This window comes from Apostichopus japonicus, chromosome 8, assembly GCF_037975245.1.
Source record: "Apostichopus japonicus isolate 1M-3 chromosome 8, ASM3797524v1, whole genome shotgun sequence".
Lineage (NCBI taxonomy): Eukaryota > Metazoa > Echinodermata > Holothuroidea > Aspidochirotida > Stichopodidae > Apostichopus > Apostichopus japonicus.
In genome coordinates this window covers 31,545,364-31,559,032 of record NC_092568.1, presented here as the reverse complement: position 1 = coordinate 31,559,032, position 13,669 = coordinate 31,545,364, and the positions used below count along the sequence as shown (strand labels likewise).

The following is a 13,669-nucleotide window of genomic DNA, read 5'->3' as shown; positions in this document are numbered from 1 at the left end:
ATGCAATGAATACGGGATGGTTTCTTAACAGGCACATTTGTAAATCCGCCCTCTAGTAAGACTGCCGTTCATTTTTTACCACTGCCCACTTCTTCACCTTTCAAGGTGATTAGTCTGGAACATTGGCATGTGTGTTACGTAATCAATTCGCCAAGCCTAGCAAAGGAAACGAACGACGGGGAAAAGTCACTTGCACAGCTCAAATGTCCTGAGATCTAACACCAGAGCCTATTAACACGCCCGAGACAGGTAAACTGTTATGGCAGTGGTATTAAAGGGTGCATTTTTCAGATGATGCATTTACCTTCTTCACATGTAGGACCCGAGTAGCTTGTCATGGTACAGTCACATATGAATCGATTCCATCCTTCTCGGCAAATTCCACCATGCCTGCATGGCTCTAAATCACACTTATCACTTTCGCTTCTGCAAAGAACAGCAAAGAGAGAAAAAATATCCATACAAAAAGTTGACATCAGGCCTTCTAAATAATAAAAAGATAAGCACAAGAAACAATATGTCAGTTAATAAACAAAATCTAGTACAGCTTATTCTTCTCATCTTCATGGAACATGTACCCATTCTCTGGCTCCCACTACTTTACTGCCCAGGACAGTACAGAGCTTTTGTTTAAGGGTGGTATTAAAATTATATCATCTCTGTGATTTCATTGTCTCTGTCTCACTGGAATGTTTCCTTATTCTAATCCTAAAAACTGGCTGAAACTATTCCCCCCCCCCTCCAATCACCAGGCCCCTATAACTTTCATAGGAAAGATTTTCCAGCCTATGACATGCCACCACAGGCAGCAATTTTAACACCATTGGGCTGACTCCTCCCCCCACCCCCACTCTCAAACCTATGACACGGTTCACACTATTTGGCTATAATTGGGTGAGTTGGAATCAAAGTAGAATATAATGAATGTAACTTTTATAGGTTAATTAGTGTTGAAACGTGTTGCAATAGACAGAGAGATATAGTGATCATATTACATTTTAGGAGTTGCAGTACATGAAGTAGAGAGATCTACAGTCATAGATCTAGTCAGGGTTACTCCTTACTCTCTGTGCATGCATAGTTCATGCCACAGATAAACCTCTTGACCACAGAGAGCTGAACTTTCAGTACCTCAGTTCTTTGCTCAGGCTAGAAAATCCAGAGCCCAATTAGCATAAAGAAAATGCCGGAAAGATATGAATATGCATATTAAAGGGGTATTTTTCTGGTGACAAACAATCTGAAACTTACATTGAAGAGAAAAATATTCCACACTGCTAGTTGAAAAAAAAAACCCATCTCAATATTTTGCCCCTAACTTAAGATATGTTTAATTGAATGTGAGCATTTTTGACTGGTCAAAACCCTCAACTAGCTACTCCAGAAAGTTGGATCACAGTAAGGGTCTGTGATGTCATCTGGGCAAATGCTATTTGGAAGCTTTACTTAGGCTATTGTAATCTTCTTGTTGATTTATCGTTATATTTGGAATATTTGCATAGCTGTCAAAGTCCTCTGTACTTAGAATTTCATCAAAATGCATCTTTTTGTAGAAATATTCTTTTTGATTGTTAATAAGTCATTGAGATATTATGAAGAAAAACAAAGACATTTTTTATAGCTGAAGTGCCCTGATGACATCATCCATTCTGCTGTTGCCAGATGCATTTACAAAATATCACTTAATTTGTAAAATTCATATCTTCACAATACAAAATGCTATGAGGATGTGGTTTTCACAGTTAGATTCAGAACATTTTCTACAATTTCATTCAGCAATCAACTTTAGCCACCAGAATATTCTTTTAAGTATTTTAAAACACTGTAAAACAAAGGTCACAACATGTCAATGGTCAGCAAGTAACAGGTTTCCATGGCTACTTTATCATTCAGTTATTCTGATGGAAACATTGCATCCCCTTCTGCCTTATGAATGCTAGGCCTATACAACTTCTGTGTCAGTGTGTTTTCTCTTGTTACAAATTCAGAGAAAAAATGTTAATAAATCTTCACATCTGATAAAATCTGATCTGATAATCTGTAAATGCCATTTATCTTCTAACAAACCTGCAGGACTTTATTTAATATGTCTAAAGTTACTGTATTCTGGCTTGTCTATTTCCAAGATGATCTCTCCCCCTCAATTGTAATAACTTGACTTACAAAGTTCTGTTTTAAAGGTCATCATGCAGTAGTATTGGCCCCATATCTGAACATGCTAGGGATTACTACACATTTTCAAAAGTACTTTCCTTGACGGCCTGATTCTCCTTATTTATAGACATTGTGAGGGATGTCTAATTAGATAATAAATGTCTCAGGGCAGGCATAAAATACTTGGATCTAAGTAAAATGCTTGTTGAAGTTAGAGCATTATCTGACAATTATTTGACTTTCTGGCATTATTTGGGAGCAACCCTGATGACTTTTAAAGCTCTCTCATATTTCTCCATTTCTATGAAAGGTCTATTTCCTTCAAGATTACTAACCTGCAGTATGGCCTGATTTCATCCTCCTTCCCCTGTTCTCGAATGTAGCGAGAGAAATCAATGTTGAGCGTCTCCATCAGGAGGTTTCTCATGCACCCCACAAAGCCCTGTCTGATTGCCCCTGCAAACAGGTCCAGGGGTAAGCCGTCATTTTCGTCCTCATTATTTATGCCACCGACTACCAAGCTGTCCCCCAGATTCAAATGAGTGCTATCACCGGGGGTAACAAATGACCCCTCCCCATTCTCGTCTATTTGTCCATCGACCTTTTAATCAAAGTATGAAAAAAAAAATCCTTTCAATGATCAACAATCTAGCAGAGTAAGATCAGATGCATGATTTGTCAAATTTTCTCCGGGTTTACTTAATTATTTTCTCGATGCTGGATTCCTAGTGAATTTCAATCGTGTCGCATTGAATAGCTTTAATTCAAAAGGTAAGAAACCTAAAATACAAAATGTGCAGACTTATACTCACATGGGCACTCTGGTTTGGTCCCACATTTGAATTTATCCCAAATGTGGCCCCCTTCCATATCCCCACCACCACTACACCCCAAATTTCTCGTTACTGAGGAGGGGGAGGGGATAGATTGGGGGAGGGGAAGAGTGTCATAGATTCGAGAGTGACATCTTACTGCTCTTGAATTTGTACATCTCCATATGTAAAAAAAAAGTCGCTCTTTCTAACAGACAGGAAGACAGTACAACAGAATTGGCTATTTGAGTTTCATATATCTGTGAGGGCGGGGGGGGAGGGGGGGAGTGAGCTATTTGTAAAAGAAATCCATTTTGGACTTTAAACTTACTGATACTGTCCCTTGATTGCCCTTCCTGGTTAACCTGACACTGTGCCATTCGCCATCGTTCAAAGGGAAGGTCGCCGCTTTATGTCGTATGCCACCAGATCCAAGATTTAGAATCAAGTAGATGAACCCATTGAGCAACTCAAAGCCAAAGAAATCTTGAATGGCTCCACTGCTGCCTTGACCTCGATTGTACATGAGTACAGAGTTGGGCTCGTTCGTACGGAATTCAAAGAAGATATCGCCGTTGCTCTAGGGATGAGAAAAGCAGGAAATGACATCAGAGAGAATGCTTTCAACATCAGCCTTAATTAGCCAAACTTTTAAAGGAAGCTTAGGCGTGAAAGGAACCAGAAAATGTTAAAAGTATAATTATGATGGAGAAGAAAAAAGCGGACGAGAAATTCCACGACGGTGAAAAAAGTCGTGTCAAGCAGTGGCTGGAAATAACATACTTTCCAATGCAGGAATATTGAGACTTTGGGCTTTAGGAGGTTTGATTTCCACTCTGTGTGTTCCATGCACAGATTTTTGGCGATAAAATGCATCAGATAAAAAAGTTGCATTTCAAGTATTATCAAGGAAATTTGATACTCAACATTTAAGTAACAACATTTTCTTACATGTACTTTCCAAATAATTTATAATTTGATAGAATTGATAGAGTGCTGGGTTGTATTCATAAATGAAAGATGTTATCGTAATCTTTAATTTTTGTACAAAAAAAGGGAAGAAGTATATCTATGATTTCTTTGAAAGCAAAATCCAGTTATGGCTTATATCTACAGTGTAGGTGTGACCATGTGGTTTTGCATAATGTGGGCAAAATAGTGCAAAAGTAGCATCCAAGAACTAAATAAGCAGCTTAAAGAGCAGTATGTAGTGCGTTGAACTAACATTTAATACAAAACATACTTCATTAAATCAATCTGACATAAAGTACCCCCCCCTCCTGGCACCCCCTGATAAGGCAGCACCCAAAATTAGAAGGTAAAACATAAAACTATTAAATACAATGTGGCCTTGTCATATTTAATACTTCCTAATAATTATAGAGGTACAGCAAATTATACATCAAGTGAAAACTGTTAAATGCATTCAAAACAATGCAATGCAATATCATACAATACAATACCATACCATTCAATATAATACAATACAATGTCATACAATACAACAATACACTGTACTGCTGTACTGTGTATGCACAAATACTGTGAAGGCAATTCCAGTTATTATCTAAGAAATACACATTCAAGTACTAACCACAGATTCATCAAACTTCAACAATTTTTTTTCTGCCGTGATTTTCAAATAACTTTCCGGGCTCACAGAGATGTTTACTTGTCAATAATATCAAGCATCAGAAGTGCCAGAAAGTGCATTTAGTGATGCTAAAATATGGAAACACTATAGTAACAATATATCCTCATGACCTTGAAATTATTGTTACTTACTGTTGAGCACAGAGAACCTTCAAATTTTAAAACCTGCCATGCAAACTGCTGCTTCCAAAACATATTCACCTCTTTTATTTGACAGCAAAGTGTCTTGGGGCCCGAAGTCAGTATTGTTTTTTATTAAACTTTATTAGCTCAAACAATATATAGTTATCATTTCTCCCTTTTTCTTGCCCCTATTGAACCCCTCCCCCCCACCCCCCCCCATCATAAGAGTTTGTAAGCTGCATCTTTGACTAAAGATACCCATTACAAGAGTGTGAGAGAGAGAAAGAGAATGAGCAAGAGAGGGGGTATGACTCAAATAGAATTGGCTCAGTAGTGTATTAAATATGTAGATGGTCAGCCATATTTATCTCAGGGAGCATGGAACATCTAGGATGATTGGTTAACTGCAAAGTCACATGTGAACTTGTGGTTACATCAACAGCCAATGAGCTTGAACATTAGATAAAATATGCTTTATTCACCGGCTGGAGCAAAAAATGAAATACTTCAAAGGGCAAACAGTCAGCTCAATTTTAACCAGTATTTTCATGTGGCAGATGGGTAGTTTGTTCTAAATATTGACATCTATTTATGCAAAACTTTTAACCTTATATAATTAATCCAAAGTAAATTTCATAAAGTGAAAAATAACAGCAAAACTAAACAGTTTATGTATCTGTGTGTAAAACACATCTGTTTGCTTCAGGTACACTTTTAAACACAGCTGTGGCAATGGCAATAATCATGATCTCCAAAATGTTTTTGCAGATATTTTGCTGACATCATCCAAAGTTCTCAATTTGGCCTCTAATTTATGGGTTGCTCTATGTATGGCTTTGATATGTACTCTACCTGGCAACTTTATACCTTAAGTCTGACAATTTCAAAAATTGAAAGCTGTCAATCAAATCAGGAGACTTTTATCGAATGAGCAAAAAAACCGCCTAAAAGATCCACCCTACCAAGATTATAATTCAATAATGTAGATTGCATTACACTACCCAAAGCAGGTCATAAACAGGTGGGGATATCTGAACCACACTGATGGCTTCATATGACTGACAAAAGGCAAAACTTTGGTCAACAAAAGCGGATGTTATGTGGATCATGCTTGGTCAGTAGCATTTTAGAAAGATCGGTATAACCATCAATCAATAAAAAAAAAGTCTAGAGTTATATTCCTAGGAATGTATAAGTTACCCTCAATATCGTAAACTCTCTATGGTTGAAGGCAGCCAAAGTTCTGAACAACAAAAGTCATAGCAAAGGTACTATATCGATCAGTTAAACAAATTTACCAATGCATAATTAGTCCAGTCAATATATATAAATATTCATAATTACCAAGTCCAACTACTAGAAGTATTTGTATATTACTCATTAGGTGTGTCCAGTTCCATGAATTTATTTTCTTATTTTCTTATGAATACATCGATCAGTGGCTATATGACTGTTCTTCTCTGCTAAGTCCAGTCACAGCTATGATGACTTTTGTGTAAAGAATTTTATTATTATTATTATTATTATTATTTGACATGGTTAAACTAAATCCAAACAATCTCCTCATGGATATTATAGCACTCTCTCCTATTTCATCTACTTCTCTTATAAGTGGATGCATGGCCATCTTTCTTATTAAGACCAGTTACTCTTCTGATACCTAGGTAGGTATGTACAAAATAACTGGTAACCTACTGCGTAAACAGCTACTTGGTGAGACGGGGTACTCTTCCTATAGACATGCCACTGTGCATTCTGACACCAGGCTAGACCTACGTACATACAAAATGACCGGTAACCTAGCATTCTTACAAATGGACAATGCCAATATGTCTAATTGAATACAAATACTGTCCTCATCCATGCTCCCACACATTTGAAAGAATCGAAATCCACTGAGATTTTCTTCAAGATCAAGGTTAATACTATGAAGCCTTAATTCCAGTGAGGATAAAATTTTTGCCGCTACCTATATAACAGGCCTAACAATTTTAAGTCTTGCAAGATTTAATCGAAGAGCACTAATGACAGGAGATTATTCATCCAAAGGTATTGTACTTATGCCAAGAAGGAAACATTTATAAGTTATCATGAGAAGCAAAAGTGTTCAAATAAGGATTTTCTTCACACTTCCAGACTAAACTTTAAATCAAGGACTTTCAAGACCCAGAAAGAGGTCTCCCCTTTTCCCCTACTTTTTACACACTTTTCTTGTTTTTCAGACCGCCTTGTGGGACTTTGTCTCCTTTATGACTATATGGCCACAGTTCCCTCACCCTTTTGAGTACACTTACTATTTTAGTCTTAAACAAAAGGCCATTAAATTCCCTGTGTCCTCCTGATGCAAGCTTAATATTCTTACAAATGACAATTTACCTAGGCCCATTTTTTAATATGCCAAGGGACACTAATTGATACGGACTTTTCAAGCTAAACGCCGAGCCATCTTCACATCTGTTCTACTGCAATGTCTGCCTAAGTTGAGTATTATAGCTATTTCTAAGATGAGTCGCCCGTTTAATATATCACAAACTTTCGGCTTAAAGATATACAGTGGGTGGCATACAATCTACCTATCTTTCTTTCTTCTTTTTTTCATTTGTAAGAATCTATCTGATGCATGTAAAATGTTTTATTACCTTTGCATTCCATTTTGGCAGAAGAAAAAAGGAGTCTTCGGTCAGGAATGTGATCGGCTCCAAGCTGTTCACTACGTGAACGCTGAAGTCGAGCCTGCCTTCGATGTGAATGAATGGATCATTCTGATGTGCAAGCTCCAGGAAATCTAAGATGGTGCTGTGTCCGTTGTAAGAAACCTGAAGAGGGCAAGAGAACAATGACAAACTATTAGCTGCTGGAATTCTACTACACTCTATGAAAGAAATGTTGGTGAGCAATCAAAAATAGTTGCATATAGATCAAACACTTAAAAATACATGGTGAAACGAGCTTAATTGGCAGAACCTCATCAAAGAGTGACCAAGAGTTGATATAAGATATATATCCTACATTAATAGTTGGGAGTCCTGCTGGTGTTAAAAGCTCAAATAATTTCTTCCTAAAAAATCAATCATGGAGGAGCAAGGAATGTCTTAGTTCACACAAAACATGTGCAATATTTAAGTAGATATATCTATATAAATATGCATATATATATCTATATATATGTCTATATATATATTCACATAGCTGTTATATAGTTTATGGTTATTTATAAACTATATATTTCTGCTCCTCTCCCCCTCCCCCACCCTCCCTCATACCTGTGGTGAGGATTGACTTAATAGTAAACCTGGTTCATTTTTATTAAGTTGATCAATTATGTTCATTATGCAACATACAAGAAATGGCAAGAAATGCAGCAATATAGCTGAGAATGCTTTATATAAAGTTAAATCGATCCATACTTCCTCTCTGATCACAATATGATGAAGGAAATGCATTCATCAGATCTCCTAAAGCATTTGTCCTTGACAAAAACAAAAACAAATGAAATATACAATAAATTCAAAATTTAAGAGATCAAAACAATTATCTGTTTCAAATGAATTTATTTCAAATAACTTACAACTACTTTATCCTCTTTATATTAATTATGACTGTATACATACAGTATATAGTCAAAAACCTTTACTATATATGACTTATTACTATAATTTGATCAACAATTTACTCTTCCTTAAGTACTTAATTTTATCCAAGTAAACATTCAAGAGTTTCAACAACATATTCCTTTCATTTTTCGTCTCCAATAATGATCGATAAAAAGCTCATAGAGTAAAAGGTATTTTGACACTCCCTAAACAGCCAAATGTCATATGTTTACAGAGAAGCTGCATATAGATGTGCTATCATTGTATCATTTCAATCGTTTCGCTTACAAGACCTTATCACAACAGCTAGCATTTCAACACAATTCATTTTCTCGATTCCTTCTGGTAAACTATGCGCTGGTCATATTTTGTTACAGCTTTCGACTAATTTAATTGGCTTTCACCCCAGAAGAGGCAAACCCAGGCAGTTGATATCCTAGAGTATCCTTGTCTTGCCTTGGCGACGCCGTCAATTTTCTCGAGCTGTTTCGGGGTAGTCGTTACACCGAGGTGCAAAACTATGGTTATACCGCCAGCAATGATACTCAACTTTAATTCAATTTACACCCGCCACGTTTTCAAGAGTGATACAACGTCCCGTTGTGACGGGAAAGGACGAGAGAGAGAAAAATATAGAAGAAATCAAATTACGGTTGAATCCGCTACCCGTGGCTTCGGGACATCTGTGATGAATTGTACTAGTCAGATTTCAGATTTGATTTACTTAATCTGCCTTACGGAAGTTACATCCTCGCTTAATGTTCCCGATACAGCCAAATTTGAAATGATAAAGGCATTACATTTCACGGTCCGTAAAAAACTTTATTGTTGGCTCGCTGAGTAACCAATAAAATGCAGGTTTGACACCTCCTGGAGATCGTAACGTGACGCAAAAACACAACTGCTGACCTAGCATGACAGTCATGCATGCAGCTAGTGTTTGTGGTAGTACTGTAGTCAACAAACAGGTTTTGTGCATGTCATTTACTAACATTTGACGTTCATTTCGGCATTCTAATATTATGTAATCTGTGGTTTACCAGTTTATACACATAATTCTAGTTGTGTTGGTCAGGGTCTTGTAAAACCAGGGAGTTGTTATGTAAAACCATCTTAGGTTACTATAGATACATCTTGACCTTACCTCATTTATGCAACGTACAATCGATGTGTCAATAATGATTACTTTCATTTCCAAAGTCTATTCAAAGTAGAGTAATACCCCAAGGGTCGTATTAAGTATACTGACTATTCTAAGAAGAAGTAGTTTTCTTGTTTGTTTTTTGAATATGACCCCTTGTGACTTTGTACATGATCATTCCATAATGCAGTGCCATGGTATTTTCTCCATGTTCCCATAAAAGTGGATGAACCTTTAAACAATATATACATTCTTGCAATTTAGGTTTTCCAACAAAGTCCACGAAACATTTTTATTTGGAAACGATATGAAATCTTCTATGCATTAAAACTCAAACACATTTACTCTTTTTTTTCCAACATGCACATTATAGATAGCAACAGCTAGTTGGAAGTTATATTCTGTCTGGAAACACTGAAAAGAACAGTGTAGGTTTACTTAAAATTGCAATATTATTTAAATCGCATACAATTAATAGTTTCTAAAATATCAAATGTAGAATACTGTGCAGTATCTCTACAACATGATAGACTACAATGTGTTGAAACTATCCACATCCTCCTAAATTAAACCACAGCAGCTTAATCATCTAACTTTTTGGAGGAAATTTTTAACCACTTGAAAACTTGAAGTGAGAAATAAATCAGGAGACTATAAGAGAGAAAAAATCCCAAGTGGGAAGTAATGAAAAAGCAAGACTCCAGACTAATGGATTTTAATGACGGTAAAATCAATTTAGGGGCAGATAAATGACCACGGTCCCTTCGTGGGGGCAATGGTAATGCTAAATTATGGCTTTCAATCAACTGATAAAGTCGATCTCTTCGTCATGGTACCACTGCACTGAACCATTTAAGGGATTTTGACCTGGTGCATTCTATCCAGAATTTTTCAACACATTTGGAGTGCCATGTGCATTTATAATTTGGCTTTTAATTTCTGAATGTAATTATCACATGCCCACATATATATTAAAATAAAATAAAACTGTTAGCAAACTGCTTATCCACTAGAGAGCCTGTGTAACAGAATGTGTAAAAGTAAGTTGGCCTGGCGTTTCGATCCTAGCAGGATCTTCTTCAGAGGCTAAAAGTTTTTGAGATTTTTTTTGAAATTTAGATTTTTTTTTTGAGATTTTAGCCTCTGAAGAAGATCCTGCTGGGTTGGAAACCTCAGGCCAACTTACATTTACACATACTGTATATATATTCACATCTTATAGGTTGACACTAACATGTGTCAAGTATGAGTGAGAGGGTAGGCAAGAGCTAGGAACTTGTTTGTGACAGAATGAATTACCAATGAAAACATTTAGACATATCACATCAAGGCAATGTAACCCCATTCTATCATAACAGAGATATTGTTAAGACACTTAATTGATGTGTAATCATATAAATTTGTAATTAAGTGTTTTAGCTTCACTAAGATCAGGGTATTGTTTTTATCCAGTATTGCATCACAAAATTAAATTCGAAATGGTCACGTTTGCGACGTATCCGTTTTGGTGTTTAAAACAGAAACCATTTTTTTCTATAAGAGGCAAACTTCAGAGCCATCAATAACTGCTACACAAAATTTGGACACTCTCCCCTCAAGTTGATCTAAAAGCCAGAGTATATTCCTGTATTGATAATTAATTTACCACTAAATATGTTGTTTTCTGCCAGTTACTGTGGTGACATTTATACTTGATATGGTGAGACTGTGTGCACAGTGCAACCTAGTGAGCTGCTTTATGATAAATAGATATCACAGAAAACTGACATATATTGCATTATAAAGCAAAATTGTGCCATTGTCTCCAGCTAAAACTGAAAAGTAATATTCACATTATCTTAAAAGCAAGCTATGGTGACATCAAAATCATAACCATTTTAATTAATTAAGATACTGAACTATTATTAGACATGAATGTAAACAATAGGTTAACAATTTAAACAAGGCTCAGTCTTGGCATGGTTACCATGGCAATAGAAACATCTCAGTTAATGTCAGCTGAATGATCAAATTGAAAAGGCAAAAAGGGCGCAAAAAAAAATCATTTGTAAATGATTTACTTACTTCACGATTTCTTTGATTAGCTGCTGAGATTGCGTGGGATTATCGTGGGTAGATCGTAACACTATAAATATTGATTGATGACCCAAACTATTGATAACCGAAACAGTTCTATTGTCACCATTAAAATGTGCAAACTGAAATTCGAGTCTCAAAGGAGGGTAAATGTCATAATTTATTGTAAGTCTTAAGAAAGAAAGAAAAAAAAATTAATAGCTTGCTATTTTGGTATGTGGGTCATTCCAATAAGGGAATATTTTTTGGGTGTCTCCTTAGTGGCACATAGAACAAACATGTTTTATTTATGAATATGTCACAACAGGTAGCAATTTTATAAGGGTGTTAACATTATATTATGGTGTTCTTTATCTTCTCTGTACAAACACATATTGGCTGTGCATGGGGTTACTTTTTAATATTATAATTAAGTTACGGTGAGGTAGCCTCTATTTCAATTGGTCATCATCCCAAGGTCATAAAAAAGCTGGACTCACAATGATGGTATAAAGGTGAACCTGGAGAGTCCTCCCGACAAACTAAGTAGCAATAATCATAAACACAAGTTGACTAACAGTATGTTGAAAAACTACAGTGTCATTAACATACATTTTCTCCTTTCAATATATTTTCTGTTGCCCGAAAGGCCGACTGTCAAAACATGCAAACACAACTATAAAACCCCAGCAGCAATTGCAAAATACTTCCGATGTCAAAATACCTGACATTTGGAATCTTGGATTTAATTTCCAATCCCCAATTTGCAAGCATGTGATTTTTTATAAACATGCTAGTTTTAAAGAATTCAAAAGGATGGTATGAATGTATACAAATTATTTTTATAACTATATACTCCAGCCAAGGCAACCTGATATACCATTGACCCCAAATCACTAATGATATGAGGTATTATACAAATTCAATTACTAAACACCTAAGCTTGTATATGCTATAACTGTGAACTTGATCAAGACTGATTGTATTACGCACAGCGGGACTGCGGGAGCCTGTCCAACTTAATCAATTCATTTCTCACTCTGGTAACAGTGACCAATCAACTGTTAACCAGATCTAAGTAGGCCTGTTAGTTGGATGACCACGGGAGCTAAACTGTTCCGCTGGCCTGCACAAAAGCTATCTGACGGCCTTAATTTTCTCCTGTGACTGATCAAATTCTTTCATCTGCGTAAATGCAGAGGTCAGTTCATTGAATAATATTAATTAGTTAATGTGACAGCTTTCTAAAGCTGTCAATCTCTCTTGCTCTTCCCGGCCAATTGGCATCTACACCACGGACTGACAACTTGAAAGAGATATGTAGACCAGTATTGGAGAGACTGCAAACAGACTGGTCTGACCGTCAGACTGGTCTGACGGTGAAAGGCAAAGGAATATAAAAATATGATTTTTGGTCATTTTGGCAAAGACTGGGTGAATATGCTTTAATACAGTCATGTGCTACTGCACGATAGATACACAACAGTCACCCATAATCTCATTAGATCTCAGTCCTAATGCAAGGAGATTTGGAGTTGAGAGTGGATTGTCATGTCCAGGTGCTATCCCTAGCTACCAGACCATAGATTTAAAAGACAAAGCAGTGAGAACGTGCATATATTAATCATCTTTGTGTATATAATGATCATGTTAAAGCACTTAGCTTGTTTACATCCAATTTTGGACAAGTTTTGAACACCAATCTATATGTTATGACCCCATGGCAATATAGTGCATCAATTTGTTGGACTTGACAGAGTTAATTTACCGTGCATTGTAGGAAAGTTGGACTGTTTTGCACGTCATCGATATTATTAAATACGATAGGAGTGTCAACCTGACCCTGTGATGACTTATAATTTTGGAATAGAATGGAATCAGAATATTTAACTTAACAATCAATTAACACAAAGGATATTTATCTTTCCCCTTTGAAGAATTGGAATCTGATTTTGATTGATACTTGGAAAGTTTTGATAAAATGATCAACAAACAAAATTTGTAGCCCGATGGCAAAAAATATCCAAAGAAGGGCATTTTACGCATTTGCACGTACATACAGGTACCATCTAAACCTCTTAAATCTCTGTACATTGATGTTGTCATTTGCAAGGTATCTACCTTAATTATGTATGCCA

At 36.2% G+C, this 13,669-nt stretch overlaps 1 protein-coding gene across 7 annotated transcripts in view; it reads right to left on the bottom strand.

The window, feature by feature from the left end:
• The window catches only part of LOC139971586 (neurexin-3-like), a 158,197-nt gene that overhangs the window by 25,959 nt on the left and 118,569 nt on the right, over window positions 1-13,669 (bottom strand). For all 7 annotated transcript variants that reach the window (XM_071978205.1, XM_071978200.1, XM_071978203.1 and 4 more), the window contains 4 exons: window positions 7,382-7,558; window positions 3,298-3,546; window positions 2,490-2,755; window positions 305-426 (listed from right to left, as the gene is read on the bottom strand). In XM_071978205.1, the coding sequence (XP_071834306.1) occupies window positions 305-426; window positions 2,490-2,755; window positions 3,298-3,546; window positions 7,382-7,558 (814 nt within the window). The remainder of the gene's footprint in view (window positions 1-304; window positions 427-2,489; window positions 2,756-3,297; window positions 3,547-7,381; window positions 7,559-13,669) is intronic.